We start from the raw sequence: 16,985 nt of genomic DNA, 5'->3' as shown, positions 1-16,985 counted from the left end.
ATTGAGGAGGAGTAGGACACCATTCCACAGGCCACAATCAACACCCTGATCAACTCTATGTGACGCTTATAAGAAATCCCGCTATGCTCTCACATGAACCATCAAACAGGCAAAGCGTCAATACAGGACTAAGATTCAAACCTACTACACTGGCTCCGATGCTATTCGGATGTGGCAGGGCTTGCAAACTATTACGGACTACAAAGGGAAACCCAGCCGCGAGCTGTCCAGAAACGCGAGCCTACCAGACAAGCTGAATTATTTTTATGCTTGCTTAGAGTCAAGCAACACTGAAGCATGCATGAGAGCACCAGCTGTTCCGAACAACTGTGTGATCAAGCTCTCCATAGCTGATATTAGCAAGACCTTTAAACAGGTAAACATTCACAAGGCTGCGGGGCCAGATGGACTACTACACTGGGATTTTACTTGGAGATAATGAGAGAACAATCAGATTACCAGATACCTAGTTGACAGCCCTCAAAAACCAAAACATTTACATTATTCTCTCCTATTTCAGATATCGCTATTAGATGGGCCTCTCTGCAACTTCTAATGTTGTTAGATATAAATCTGGCCATTTACAGTGTAAAATAAACACTTTTTCTAGCATTGAAAAGTGGAATAATGTTTCACAATCAAGAATTGTTAAAATTATTTATTTTTACATCTAGAGAGATAAATTAACAGAGGCCCTACAATACACACACAGAGAGAGAGAGAAAGAGAGAGAGAGATTTTAAGAAAACACAGACCTTATTTATATATAGGCCTAATATTTTATGTAACATAATTTAATATCTGATAGTCCATAACTGAGGTAATATGATAATGTATGCCTGTAAGTAGCAAAGTCACGAACCAGTTAGACCAGGATAATTTAGTTGCCAAGCTGTCTACCAGCCTGAGCTTCCAAAGGTCATTACAGATAGCTAGCTATCCTTATAAGGGTTAGGCTTAAGGCTTAAAGTTAAGATACATTACTTCTTGCAATCAACTGTCAGCAGGCTTACTATTTTTTATGAATCATAGATATCACAAATAAAAAATAAAATGTAGATATTTAGCTATGTATGTAGTTAGCTAGCTAAGCTAATACTTACTATAGCTAGATAATAATATGGGGATCATGCATTTGACTGGTAAAATAGCAATCATGTAGCAGCCCTCTCTTCTGCTTGGCTGGCTAGCTAGCTTCATATGTAATCACTTGCCATTTTGTTTTAGCTAGGTCTAGCTCATCCTAATGACAAATGCTCTTCAAATTGTCAATAAGAGTATTTTATTTTGTAAATAAATAATAATAATTTTCCCACAACATGATGGTGCCACCCCCGCGCTTCACGGCTAGGATGGTGTTCTTCGGGTTTGTAAGCCTCCCCCTTTTCCTCCAAATAAAATGATGGTCATTATGGCCAAACAGTTATATTTTTGTTTCATCAGACCAGGCATCAGACATTTCTCCAAAAAGTAAAATTTTTGTCCCCATGTGCAGTAGTCTGGCTATTTGGTGGAGGTTTTGAGGCAATGGTTTCTTCCTTGCTGAGCAGCCTTTCAGTTCATGTCTATATAGGACATGTTTTACTGTGGATATAGATCATTTTGTATCTGTTTCCTTCAGCATCTTCACAAGGTCCTTTGCTGTTGTTCTGGGATTGATTTGCACTTTTTGCACCAGAGTACGTCCATCTCTAGGAGACAGCACGCGTCTCCTTCCTGAGAGGTATGACGGCTGCGTGGTCCCATGGTATTTATACTTGCGTACTATTCTTTGTACAGATGAACGTGGTACCTTCAGGCGTTTGGAAATTGCTCCCAAGGATGAACCACTGAGTTTGAAGGTAGGCCTTGAAATGCATCCACAGGTACACCTCCAATTGACTCAAATGATGTAAATTAGCCTATCAGAAGCTTCTAAAGCCATGACATAATTTTCTGGAATTATCCAAGCTTTTTAAAGCCACAGTCAACTTAATGTATGTAAACTTCTGACCCACTGGAATTGTGATACAGTGAGTTATTGTCACGACTTCCACCGAAGGTGGCTCCTCGTATTTTTGCTGTTTGTTATTTTCCCAGGTTTTGGGGGACTTAACTGTTTATTGGTCATTGTGCCTGTATGTTGGCTAGACCCAGCTGAATAAATACGTCTATATTGGAAGCTTTGCTCTCTGCGCCTGACTCCACACCCACCACTCCTAGCTTTCGTGACAGCCTCCGTCAGGGCCGCACCATAAGCAATGGAGTCAGCAGGAGCAGCTGCTCCTGCTCTCCCATCAATGCAAGAGCATGTCCTCCATCACATGGACATCCTACACCGGATCAGGACGGCGATGGACCAGATGATGGAGAGAATGGACAGATGGGAGAGGAGCTGCCTCCCTACCTCATCTCCAGCTCCTCTTCAGCCTGCGCTAGGTGTATAGGTAGGTGTTCAGGTAGGTGTATAGGAGTTTCCATCAGTGCAATGACGGTGGAGAGTCCAGACCAGGTTTCCACTGTGCGCATTCCCTCAGAATATGCCGATTTGGCTATCGCTTTCTGTAAAAAAAGGGCGATCCAATTACCACCTCATCGACGAGGGGATTGCGCGATAAACCTCCAGGTAAACGAAGCACTTCCCAGGAGTCACGTGTACCCGCTGTCACAGGAAGAGACAGTGGCTATGGAGACATATGTCACTGAATCTCTGGGACAGGGGTACATTCGGCACTCCACGTCACCTGTCTCCTCGTGTTTCTTTTTTGTGAAGAAGAAGGAGGGAGGAATGCGACCGTGCATTGATTATAGAGGTCTAAATTCCATCACAGTGGGGTTTAGTTACCCGCTACCTCTCATCGCTATGGTGGTGGAATCATTTCACGGGGATCTCAGGATAACTTGGTGCGTATCCGGGAGGGAGATGAGTGGAAGGCCGTGTTTAGTACCACATCTGGCCATTATGAGTACCTCGTCATGCCGTTTGGGTTGAAGAATGCTCCAGCCGTCTTTCAATCCTTCGTAGACGAGATTCTCAGGGACCTGCATGGGCAGGGGGTGGTGGTTTATATCGATGACATTCTGATCTATTCCGCCACACGCGCCACGCATGTGTCTCTGGTGTGCAGGGTACTTGGGCGACTGTTGGAGCATGACCTGTACGTCAAGGCTGAGAAACATGTGTTCTCTAAACAAGCCGTCTCTTTCCTCGGGTATCGCATTTCCACATCTGGGGTGGTGATGTTGTGTGACCGCGTTGCAGCCGTGTGTAATTGGCCAACTCCGACCACGGTAAAGGAGGTGCAGCGGTTCTTAGGGTTTGCCAATTTTGGTCAGGTGGCTGCTCCCATTACCTCACTGCTGAAGGGGGGGCCCGGTGCATTTGCGGTGGTCAGCGGAGGCGGGCAGAGCTTTTAGTCGTCTAAAGGCGCTGTTTACCGATGCTCCCGTATTGGCTCATCCGGACCCCTCTTTGGAATTCATAGTGGAGGTGGACGCGTCCGAGGCTGGGGTTGGAGCCGTGCTATCACAGCGCTCGGGCATGCCACCCTGCGCTTGTTTTTCGAGGAAGCTCGGGCCGGTGGAGCGAAACTATGACATGGGGGACCGGGAGTTGCTGGCTGTGGTAAAAGCTCTGAAGGTGTGGAGACATTGGCTTGAGGGGGCTAAACACCCTTTTCTCATCTGTACTGACCACCATAATCTGGAGTACATCCGGGCAGCGAGGAGACTGAATCCTCGCCAGGCAAGGTGGGTCATGTTTTTCACCAGATTTCGGTTCACTATCTCCTATAGACCAGGTTCTCTTAACACTAAGGCCGACGCGCTGTCCCGTCTCTATGATACCGAGGGGCGGTCCATCGATCCTACTCCCATCCTTCCAGCCTCATGTCTGGTGGCACCGGTGGTATGGGAGGTGGACGTGGACGTGTACGTGCCGCTTGGTGTTCATGACAAATTGATCCGGTAGGCCCACACACTACCCTCTTCGGGTCATCCGGGAATTGGGAGGACGGTGCGGGGTCTTAGGGGAAAGTACTGGTGGCCCACTTTAGCGAAGGAAGAGAGGTTTTATGTCTCCTCCTGTTCAGTGTGCGCTCAGAGTAAGGCTCCTAGACACCTGCCTAGAGGGAAGTTACAGCCCCTCCCCGGTCCACAACACATCTGTCGGTGGACTTCCTCACCGACCTTCCCCCGTCTCAGGGGAACACCACGATCATGGTCGTTGTGGATCGGTTTTCGAAGTCCTGCCGTCTCCTCCCATTTCCCGGTCTCCCTACAGCCCTGCAGACTGTGGAGGCCCTGGATACCCACGTCTTCCGGCACTACGGGGTGCCTGAGGACATAGTTTATGACCGGGGTCCCCAGTTCACGTCCTGGGTTTGGAGGGCGTTCATGGAGTGTCTGGGGGTCTCGATCAGCCTGACCTCAGGTTTTCACCCCGAGCGCAATGGGCAGGTGGAGAGAGTGAACCAGGATGTGGGTAGGTTTCAGCTGTCGTATTTCCAGGACCGGCCAGGAGAATGGGCGAGGTACGTCACATGGGCTGAGGTGGCCCAAAACTCACTCCGCCACTCCTCCACGAACCTGCCACCTTTCCAGTGCTTGTTGGGTTACCAGCCGGTCCTGGCACCTGCGGTGGAGGAGTGGGTGCAGCGCTCAAAGGAGACTTGGAAAGCCGTCCAGGAATAGCTCAAACGGGCGGGTGGGCGGCAGAAGGTGAGCGCTGACCGCCACCGCAGTGAGGCCCCTGTGTTCGCACCGGGGGACCGGGTCTGGGTCTCGACCCGAAACCCTCTGTCTGCCCTGCCGGAAGCTGGGGCCATTCAAAGTCCTGAGGAGGATAAACGAGGTGTGTTATAGGTTACAGCTCCCTCCTTACTATCGCATTAACCCCTTGTTTCATTTGTCTTTCCACCGAAGGTGGCTCCTATCCCTGTTCGAGTGGCTCTCGGCGGTCGTCGTCACCGGTCTACTAGCTGCCACCGATTCCATGTTCTTTACTATTGGTTTTGTCTTGACTGTTTTCACCTGTACCTTATTTGTTGTTAATTTTATGTTATGTGGATGATGTTAAACATATTTGTTGGTCTGATGTGATTATTAAGGAGCGTCCAGACGCTGCACTTGATGAATTTATGAAATTACTTCTTCCAAATATTGATAAACATTCACCTGTTAAGAAATGGACTGTTTGTTGTGTTTTAACAAATACAATGCTAATTCTCTGCAAACAAATTAACAACAGACATTCAGCATGCTTATAGAGAAGGGTACTCAACATGTACTGCACTGACACAAATGACTGATGATTGGTTGAAAGAAATTGATAATAATAAGATTTTGGGAGCTGTACTGTTAGATTTCAATGCAGCCTTTGATATTATTGACCATAACCTGTCGTTGAAGAAACTTAAGAGCTATGGCTTTGCAACCTCTGCCATATCGTGGATTCAGAGCTATCTATCTAATACAACTCAAAGGGTTTTCTTTAATGGAAGCTTCTCTAATGGAAAGTGTGGTGTACCGCAGGGCAGCTCTCTAGGCCCTCTACTCTTTTCTATTTTTTACCAATGACCTGCCACTGGCATTAAGCTAAGCATATGTGTCCATGTATGCTGATGATTCAACCATATACGCATCAGCAACCACAGCTAATGAAGTCACTGAAACCCTTAAACCCTTAATTGCAGTCTGTTTTGGAATGGGTGGCCAGTAGTAAACTGGTCCTGAACATCTCTAAAACTGAGTATTGTATTCCATTTTTTTAAATGGAAAGAATATGGCACCACAACAAACCTGCCAAGAGAGGGCCACCCACCAAAACTAATGGACCAGGCAAGGATGGCATTAATCAGAGATAACTTTGAAAGAGCTGCAAAGCTCCACAGCGGAGATTGGTGTATCTGTCCATTTAAGCCCTATACTCCACAAAGCTGGGCTTTACGGAAGAGTGGCCAGAAAAAAGCCATTGCTTAAAGAAAAAAACCAGCGAACACATTTGGTTCGCCAAAAGGCATGTGGGAGACTCCCCAAACATATGGAAGAAGGTACTCTGGTCAGATGAGAGACAAATGTAGCTTTTTGGCCATCAAGGAAAACGCTATGTCTGGCGCAAACCCAACACCTCTCATCACCCCATCCCCACAGTGGCAGCAACATGCTGTGAGGATGTTTTTCATTGGCAGGGACTGGGAAACTGGTCAGAATTGAAGGAATGATGGATGGCGCTAAATACAGGGAAATTCTTGAGGAAAACCTGTTTCAGTCTCCAGAGATTTGAGACTGGGACGAGGGTTCACCTTCCATCAGGACAATGACCCTAAGCATACTGCTAATGCAACACTCAAGTGGTTTAAGGGCCTAGTCAAAGCCCAGACCTCAATCCAATTGAGAATCTGTGGTATGACTTAAAGATTGCTGTACACCAGCTGAACCCATCCTACTTGAATTGGCTGGAGCAGTTTTGCCTTGAAGAATGGGCAAAATCCCTGTGGCAAGATGTACCAAGCTTATAGAGACATACCCCAAGAGAATTGTAGCTGTAATTCCTGCAAAGGTGGCTCTACAAAGTATTGACTTTGGGGGGGTGAATAATTATGCACGCTCAAGTTTTCTGTTTTTCTGTCTTATTTCTAGTTTGTTTCACAAGAAAAAATATTTTGCATCTTCAAAGTGGTAGGCATGTTGTATAAATCAAATGACACAAACTCCCCAAAAATCTATTTTAATTCCAGGTTGTAAGGCAACCAAATAGGAAAAAATGCCAAGGGGGATGAATACTTTTGCAAGCCACATTCATTTATACTGGATAAAGCGTACATTTTCGTTACTGTAATTTCGTTAGCATGTTCTAACATTCCGTCCATCTAATCAGTTTACAATGGTGTATATACTGTGTGTGTGTGTGGGGGGGCCTTCGACAAATGTTTACACAGGTACTTGAGAAGGAACTCCTCTCACTGTGAGGCTGCCAGTGCAATATTGCAGATGATGGTAAAACAACTAATTTAATTCTTACCACGCTCAGAATTGATCTAATGAGTGACTTTGAATTAAGTGCTGAATGGAAAAAAACAACTGTTCAAGTCAAAAGAGCTGAACGGACAATACCGGTCGACCTCTATTAAGAGTTGGAGAACATGAGGCTTGTGATTTGAACCAACCAACTTTCCTAAACACGGCAATACTTTTCCTGTCGGTTAATCTAGTCTGGTGAAGCTAGATTGTAGTAGAGAGCGTGAGAAGGACAGGAGATCAACCTTCATGTTATTATTCAAACAAAAAATCTTCATACGCTATACACTTCTATACCAAACATTAGGAATACCTCTTGCATTCAGAACAGCCTCAATTCATCGGGGCATGGACTCTACAAGGTGTCGAAAGCGTTCCAAAGGTATGCTGGCCCATGTTGACTTCAATGCTTCCCACAGCTGTGTCAAGTTGGCTCGATGTCCATTGTGTGGTGGACCATTCTTGATACACACGGGAAACTGTTGAGCATGAAATACCTTGCAGTGCTGCTGTTCTTGACACAAAACAGTGTGCCTGGCACCTACTACCATACTTCAGTCAAAGGCACTTAAATATTTTATCTTGCCCATTCACCCTCTGAATGGCACACATACAATCCATGTCTCAATTCTCAAGGCTTAAAAATCATTCTATAACCTGTCTCCTCCCCTTCATCTACATTGACTTGAAGTGGATTTAACAAATGAGATCAATAAGGGATCATAGCATTCACCTGGATTCACCGGGTCAGTCTGCCATGGAAAGAGCAGGAGTTGTTTTGTATACTCTGTGTATATGGGCATCATCAGTTTATGCAGCAGTAGAGCCAAGCATTAAATGGTAGGCCTACATACATAGTTATCAGAAGGTTTACCAGAAGGCTGTTGGCCTGAAATTCAGATGGAGAATAGTGCAGTTATGCCCTTGAGCACAGTAACCTGGCTCATTAACCAGGCTTACTCCAGTACAGAACATACTCAGTTGGGAAAAAAATGGGAGAGTTGTAGAAATGGCTTTGGATAAAATACACTAAGAAAATAAAGCATCAACCTCCCACTTTCACTGGGTAAGTGGTGGAATGGGGCTTTGGGGCCTATGGAGCCTTTAGGGAGAGCCTCTAACCTGTATAAGACGGCCTTGCTCCGTCTGCAGAGTGTTGAGCTCTTGTCCCAGGTTCCCCTGGCCTCGCCTCAGAGATTCGTACTCCAACTTAAGCTGGCTGGCGTGGCCCGATAGCTTGGCCACCTCCTCAGCCAGCTTCACCAGCAGGGCTCGGTCCTGGCCCTTCACTGACTTCAGGTCCGTGTCATGGTCGGTCAGCGAATGGAGCAGTGACGTCTGCACGGCCTCCATCCGCATGAAGTTGTTGTTGTAGTCGGGGCAGTTGGGGTCGATGAAGATGTTGATGCGCGAACCATCGCCCCGCTCGACTGTCACCAGGGCGTTGCCCTCGTCGTGGTTGGTGGAGATGAGTGGGGGGCCGTCGTTGGTGCCGGGGGGTGGAGCTTGGTAGTGGTTCATGAGTAGGATGGTACCCGTTGCCATGATGGCCAGGAGGACAGCCACAAAGAACAGAATGGTGCACAGGAAGTAGCTACAGCCCATCCTCTGGGGAGACAGGTGAGAGACACAGAGGAGAGAATAGCATGAGATTAGGACTGACTTTACACAAACAATTTCTACAGGTTTTATAGAACATTCATAAAGGCTTCAAAAGCACTACATAGATGCTTCACAAATAATTTATGAGCAAAGTCATACTACACTGAACAAAAAAGATGAATGCAACATGCAACAATTTCAAAGATTTTACTGAGTTACAGATCATGTAAGGAAATCAGCCAATTGAAATAAAGACATTTGGCCTTAATCTATGGATTTCACATGACTGGTAATACAGATATCTTAAAGATAAAGGTAAAGGCTTGGATAAGAAAACCAGTCAGTATCTGGTGTGACCACCATTTGCCTCATGCAGCGCAACATCTCCTTCGCATAGAGTTGATCAGGATGTTGACTGTGGCCTGTGGAATATTGTCCCTCTCCTCTTCAATGACTATGCAAAGTTGCTGAATATAGGCAGGGACTGGAACAAGCTGTCGTACACATAGATCCAGAGCATCCCAAACATGCTCAATGGGTGACATACAATGCATTCGGAAAGTATTCAGACCCCTTGACTTTTTTCACATTTTGTTACGTTGCAGGCTTATTCTAAGAATGAGAACATTTTCATCATCAATCTACACACAATGACCAAATGAAAACAGGTTTTAGATTTTATTTTACAAAGGTATTCCGACCCTTTGCTATGAGACTCGAAATTGAACTTAGGTTTCCATTGATCATCCTTGAGCTGTTTCTACAACTTGATTGGAGTCCATCTGTGGTAAATTCAAATGATTGGACAGCACACACCTGTCTATATAAGGTTTGACAGTTGACAGTGCATGTCAGAGCAAAAACCAAGCCATGAAGTCGAAGGAACTGTCCGAGACAGGAATGTGGGGAAGAGTACCAAATCTGGGGAAGAGTACCAAAAAATGTCTGCAGCATTGAAGGTCCCCAAGAACACAGTCGGCCCCAATCATCCTTAAATGGAAGAAGTTTGGAACCACCAAGACTCAGGAAAAGGCATATAACAGCCCACTTGAAGTTTGCCAAACAGCAATGAAAGGACTCAGACCATGAGAAACAAGATTCTCTGGTCAGATGAAACCAAGATTGAACTCTTTGGCCGGAATGCCAAGCGTCATGTCTGGAGGAAACCTGGCAAAATCCCTACAGTGAAACATGGTGGTGGCAGCATCATGCTATGGGGATGTTTTTCAGTGGCAGGAACTGGGAGACTAGTCAGGATCGAGGGAGAATTGAAGGGAGCAAAGTACAGAGAGATCCTTGGTGAAAACCTGCTCCAGAATGCTCAGGACCTCAGACTGGGGCGAAGGTTCACCTTCCAACAGGACAACGACCCTAAGCACACAGCCAAGACAATGCAGTGGCTTCAGGACAAGTCTCTGAATGTCCATGAGTGGCCAAGCCAGAGCCCGTACTTGAACCCGATCGAACATCTCTAGAGAGACCTGAAAATGGATGTGCAGCGACACCTCCCATCCAACCTGACACAGCTTGAGAGGATCTTCAGAAAATAATAGGAGAAAGTCCCCAAATACAGGTGTGCCAAGCTTGTAGTATCATACCCATCATACTCAAGGCTGTAATCGCTGCCAAAGGTGTTTAAACAAAATGCTGAAAATAAGGGTCTAAATACTTATATAAATGTCATATTTCCATTTTCTATCTTTAATAAATCTGCACTAATTTCTAAAAAACTCATTTTGCTTTGTCATTATGGGGTATTATGTGTAGATGAATGAGGGGAAAAACTATTTAATCCATTTTAGAATAAGGCTGTAATGTAACAAAATGTGGGAAAAGCCAAGCGGTCTGAGATGGTTTCTTACAGTTTGTGCAGAAATTCTTTGGTTGTGCAAACCCACTGTTTCATCAGCTGTCCGGGTGGCTGGTCTCAGATGATACTACAGGTGAAGAAGCCAGATGTGGTGGTCCTGGGCTGGCGTGGTTACACGTGGTCTGCAGCTGAGGCCTGTTGGATCTACTGCCAAATACTCTAAAACTACATTGGAGGCAGCTTATGGTACTGTAGAGAAATAAGCAAATTCTTTGGCAACAGCTCTGGTGGGAATTCCTGCAGTCAGCATGCCAATGCAACGTGTAAGGTGTTGCTTCCATGTTTCATGAGCTGACATAAAAGATCCTAGAAATGTTCTATATGCACAAGAGGCTTATTTCTCTCAGATTTTGTGCACAAATGTATTACCATCCCTGTTAGTGAGCATTTTTATTTTGCCAAGATACTCCATTCACCTGACAGGTGTGGCATATCAAGAAGCTGATTAAACAGCATTATAATTACACAGGTGCACCTTGTGCTGGGGACAATAAAAGACCACTCTAAAATGTGCACAATGCCACAGATGGGAGGGTGCAATTTGCATGCGGACTACAGAAATATCCACCAGAGCATTTCTCATCAACAATCTGCCTCCTACGTTGTTTTGGAGAATTTGGCAGTATGCTCAACTGGCCTCACAAACGCAGACCACGTGTATGGCATTGTGTGGGCACAGATATACCATAATGAGATCCTGAGGACCATTGTCGTGCCATTGCTCCGCTGCCATCACCTCATTTTTTTCAGAGTGATAATGCACGGCCCCAAGTCGCAAAGATCTCTGGACAATTCTTGGAAGCTGAAAATGTCCCAGTTTTTCCATGGCCTGCATACTCACCAGACATGTCACCCATTGAGAATGTTTGGGATGCTCTGGTTCGATGTGTACGACACTGTGTTCCAGTTCCCACCAATATCCAGCAACTTCACACAGCCATTGAAGATGAGTGGGACAACATTCCACAGGCCACAATCAACATCCTGATCAACTCTAATTGAAGGGCGTGTTGCGTTACATGAGGCAAATGGTGGTCACACCAGATACTGACTGGTTTTCTGATCTACACCTCTACCTTTTTTTTAAGGTATCTGTGACCAACAGATGCATATCTGTATTCCCAGTCATGTGAAATCCATAGGTCAGTGCATAATTCAATTATTTTAATTGACTGATTTCCTTATATGAACTATAACTCAGTAAATTCTTTGACATTGTTGCATGTTGTGTTTATATTTTTGTTCAGTATATATAGACCTTAAAAAGGGTTTAGGACTGCATCCAGAATGGATCACATCAGTGTAGGTATAGTAACTAAAGCAAGATAGACTGTTAGGCTTAATCCCAACATGAGATATTTGTGTGTAACTCAAACTTGTGCATACATTCGATTTACATCAACATCAAAATAAAAATCGATATCTTGAAATACTGTACATAATTTCCCTTTCAACTCGTGAATAAATCGTTGATTGAGATGGGCAAAAACTATTTAGGATCCAACCTCACCTCAATGAATCCAATTCTTACCCATCTACTCATAGCAAACTACTCTCACCACTAGACAAATTATTCAGTCCACTTCAGTCTGTCTCACAATCCTTAAACACAGAAATTGTTAAATATCCAAGACATACTAATGACCTCCATTGTCGTAGAATATAACCTAAATGGGAACTACAGTAGGCTTTGCAATATTTCACTTCCGACTGCTTTGGGCTGACAAGGGGTTTGGAAAACCAACTCCTCTCCGAATCTGCATTTTGTGTTTCTCCTCTTTTGCATCATGGTGCTGAGGCAAGCATCTCTGCAGGGGAGGAAAGGAGAGTGGGACAGGAAATAAACTGGGTCTGGCTTGCAGCTCAATCATCTGTGCATTGGCTAGGCGTCTCCACACAACAGCTCTCTCAACTGTGGGAGAACTAGTGTTTGTTTGTTTGAGTGTGTGTGTGTGTGTGTGTGTGCATTTATGCGCATGTGTATCTGCATGCATGAACTACTATACCATTGCACTTCAGACAGTTAGCTATAATGACAAATTAAGTGATTGACACAGGAGGGGCAAAGACTAGGACGCAGGCACCCTGTCACTGCCACATTGAAAGCTTTGCTTTGCAGGCATTTTCTTAAATTTTTTTATAGCCGTTCAGAGTTATTTTTTGTTATTATATTTTTTGCTGTTTTTCAAATGCCATTTCAATTTGTTTCTACTTGTGTGACCCCAGAGTAATGTTTCCTGCCTATTCCTTGTCTCTTCTCTTACAAATGGCACATACTGATAGCATGGTCGTAATGTCAGCTTCCTCATGCAGTATATATTGCATCCTGGTACTGTATGTACTCTATACAGTTATCTAGTGGACACAATTTGGAATAGGATGGTTATAAACAGTTCTTTGTGATTGTCGAGAAGCCAAATTACCAGATTACAACCAGGTAGAGATGTCAGTCATGACTAAATTAAGACGGTCTGGGAAAGATTGCAACCAGATTGCAACAAGTTAAGAATGTGTTTGTCTGGACTGTAAGAATATGTTTAAAAAAGTAATTGTATCAGTATACAACCTGACCATCACGTCACAAAACGTGAACATGACATAACAAAATACATCAGGAATACATATTGCAACAGTTTATTTTTTTAAAAACATTTGTGGGGGCACAGTGTCATAGAGGATATGAGAAATACAGCCAGTCATTGATTTAGTGCCACATCTGCAGTGGAGAATTCAGCCTGTTAAAACTAGGCCCAGCCTGGCCCATCCACAGTCTGGAGCTACTCCCTATCCTATCCCCCACAGCATCCTCTGCAGGCATTGTCATCTTTATTTTAAAGATAATTAATGTGCACACAAGATAAATATGTTACACCAAAGCAACAATGTCGCTTGTCTGCAAGAATTATTAGCCGTTATTGTAGAGATGAGAACCCTCTGAACACATCTAGCCGAGGAAGAGCAGAGAATACTGGGGCTCCACACTTTTCCTGTGAGCCTAAACATTCTGCTGCTTACCCTTTGTAACGCAATACCAAAGCAGCCACATTGAGCTGTGTGTGTGTGTCTGTGTGTGTATCACTATTTGAAATCATTTGAAAGCCAGGCAAGTAGTCACCTCTCATATCCCATTCTACCGTCGTGCCCTTGAATCTGACATAAGACAACTCAAAAGCAGACATTAATATCTTGGCATCTCTGCCACCTCTGGCCCTGTTAGCCACTTGGGTTGGGATTGGAAAAGCACACTCTGCTGAACAGAGACAATATTTGACAACTTTTATCCGTCTATGCAGCAGAGAGAGAGGAAAGGCTCACTGGGAGTACAGGCCTGGGCTGCACCAGCAGGGAGCTGTCGAACAGAATGAGCCGCCCTTGTTCCTCTCCTCTACTGTTCTCCACTTTTCCTTTCCTTTCCTTTACCTCTCCTCTAACCCCATCACTCCTTCCCCTCTCGTTTCCTCCTCTCCTCTATCTCCTGTTTCACCTGGTGCTGTCCGACAAGGCCAAGACAGGCAGTGACATTGAACACCTCAATACTAGGGGAGTTCACTGCTGGTGAGTCACACAGGAGAAAGGGGGTGACAGAACTACTGACTGCTTCTTTAAACTGTGAACGGTGAAGTGTCAAGTACTCACAATGGAATTGAGCCTAACCTAAAGGGAAGGGACATTTTGAGGTGGACCTGTTTTTACATAAAATAAATGTACGCCTCGGATGAGTCTTGGAAATAAGGGCGGATGAGCATACAGCGACTAATGGAAATATTACAACTGTCATAAGATTGTACAGTACCAGTCAAAAGTTTGGACACACCTACTCATTCAAGGGTTTTTCTTTATTTTTACTATTTTTCTACATAGAATAATAGTGAAGACATTTCAGAGTTTTGATAACACATATGGAATCATGTAGTAAAAAACAAAAGTGTTTAACAAATCAAAATAGATTTTTGATTTTAGATTCTTTGCCTTTGACAGCTTTACACACTCTTGGCATACTCTCAACCACCTTCATGAGGAATGCTTTTCCAACAGTCTTGAAGAAGTGCCCACATATGCTGAGCACTTGTGGCTGCTTTTCCTTCACTCTGCGGTCCAACTCATCCCAAACTATCTCAATTGGGTTGAGGTTGGGTGATTGTGGAGGCCAGGTCATCTGATGCAGAACTCCATCACTTTCCTTGGTCAAATAGCACTTACACAGCCTGGAGGTGTGTTTTGGGTCATTGTCCTACTGAAAAACAAATGAAAGTTCCACTTGTAGGGCTCCAGAGTGGTGCAGTGGTATAATGCACTGCTATGCAGTGCTATAGGAGTCACTACAGACCCTGGTTCGTTCCCAGGCTGTGTCACATTCGGCCGTGATTGGGAATCTCATAGGCGGTGCACAATTGGCCCAGCGTCGTCTGGGTTAGGGGAGGGTTTGGCTGGGTGGGTAGGCCATCAATGTAAATAAGAATTTGCCTAGTTAAAGGTAAAAAATAAAATAAAAATGCAAACCAGATGGAATGGTGTATCGCTGCAGAATGCTGTGATAGCCATGCTGGTTAAGTGTGCTTTGAATTTTAAATAAATCACTGACAGTATCACCAGCAAAGCACCCCCACATCAGCACACCTCCTTCTCCATGCTTCCCGGTGGGAACCACACGTGGAGATCATCCGTTCAGCTACTCTGCATGTCACAAAGACATGGCGGTTTGAACCAAAAATCTCAAATGTGGACTCATCAGTCCAAAGGACAGATTTCACTGGTCTAATGTCCATTGCTCGTGTTTCTTGGCCCAAGAAAGTCTCTTCTTCTTATTGGTGTCCTTTAGTAGTGGTTTCTTTGCAGCAAATCGACCATGAAGGCCTGATTCACGCAGTCTCCTCTGAACAGTTGATGTTGAGATGTGTCTGTTACTTGAACTCTGTGAAGCATTTATTTGGGCTGCAATCTGAGGTGCAGTTAACTCTAATGTACTTATCCTCTGCAGCAGAGGTAACTCTGGGTCTTCCTTTCCTGTGGCGGCCCTCATGAGAGCACGTTTCATCATAGTGCTTGATGGTTTTTGCGACTGAACTTAAAGATACTTTGAAAGTTATTGAAATTTTCCGTATTGACCAACCTTCATATCTTTGCTTATTTGAGCTGTTCTTGACATAAAATGGACTTGGTCTTTTGCCAAATAGGGCTATCTTCTGTATACCATCCATACCTTGTCACAACAAAACTGATTGGCTCAAATGCATTGAGAAGGAAAGAAATTACACAAATTAACTTTTAACAAGGCACACCTGTTAATTGAAATGCATTCCAGTTGACTACCTTATGAAGCTGGTTGAGAGAATCCCAAGACTGTACATAGCATTATCAAGGCAAAGTGTGGCTACTTAGAAGAATATCAAATATCAAATATATTTTGATTTGTTTAACACTTTTTTGTTTACTACATGATTCCATATGTGCTATTTCATAGTTTTGATGTCTTCACTATTATTCTACAATGTAGAATGAGTAGTTGGGTCAAAACTTTTGACTGGTACTGTATATTAACAATAGCATGGGAGCTTTCCCAAGTTCAAGAGGTCCATTCCAGGCATGATTATTAAGAATTAAGTCAGATGCTTTTAGGAGCTCTTGCCTGTAACAGGGCTACAGTGTATTCTCCTGTACAAGGCCAGTATATGCTTGTACTACATAATGCTGATCGGTGCTATTTGGGAGGCTATCAGGCTATTAATTGTCAGGCGGTGGTTGAATAGCTCCCTGAGCACAGCTTACCCTGATACACTATACACACAATAATCCACTTGAGCAGAAAACCTTGGATCTGAGCTGTTCTAAGATGTGGCCCTTACTCAAACAGAGGAAGCATGTCCTCGATTTGACTATAACTGCGCTGCAGTTTTCTATTTGGAGGGTTGCAGAAGGGAAATTTGAAATGGTCAAAGCTAGTACACAATATAGTAAATAGAGTGCCACTTGAAACACATACCCTATGAGGAAGAAGGCAGAGGGGAAGCTAGCTCAGATCTCTGTACCAAAGTAGAGGGATAATGAAAGTCATGAAGTTCTCTCATCTGACCCTCTGGTGTGACTTGAGCAGGGGTGTTGGCATTAACGGTGTACCTGTGCTGTGGATACAGGGAGTGCATGCAGGCTCCAGGATACGTGTCTCATGCTAAAAGCCTGTCACCTAATTAAAAACCTTGACCCTCCTGCCGGCTGGGAATAATGAGGCTGACGCTGCAGTGAATTCATTTAATTACAGTACATGACAAAAAGGCCTGGTTCGAGCATTATACACACACACACACACACACACACACACACACACACACACACACACACACACACACACACACACACACACACACACACACACACACACACACACACACACACACACACACACACACCAGAGGAGCAGGATTTTTTATCACTGCAGTCGGTATCTACTTAGCTCATCCTTAATGTATTTTTTTAATGGGGAACATTTACCAAGTGGATTTATATTTTAAAAAATCATGCA

The 16,985-nt window shown here is 44.3% G+C and overlaps 1 protein-coding gene across 1 annotated transcript in view; it reads right to left on the bottom strand.

The window, feature by feature from the left end:
* The window catches only part of LOC139389720 (fibrinogen C domain-containing protein 1-like), a 156,269-nt gene that overhangs the window by 115,775 nt on the left and 23,509 nt on the right, over positions 1–16,985 (bottom strand). The window contains exon 2 of the mRNA XM_071136627.1: positions 8,119–8,604. Within this exon, the coding sequence (XP_070992728.1) occupies positions 8,119–8,604 (486 nt within the window). The remainder of the gene's footprint in view (positions 1–8,118; positions 8,605–16,985) is intronic.

Source organism: Oncorhynchus clarkii, chromosome 30, assembly GCF_045791955.1.
Source record: "Oncorhynchus clarkii lewisi isolate Uvic-CL-2024 chromosome 30, UVic_Ocla_1.0, whole genome shotgun sequence".
NCBI classification, from domain to species: domain Eukaryota; kingdom Metazoa; phylum Chordata; class Actinopteri; order Salmoniformes; family Salmonidae; genus Oncorhynchus; species Oncorhynchus clarkii.
This window is presented reverse-complemented; position numbering and strand designations above follow the sequence as displayed.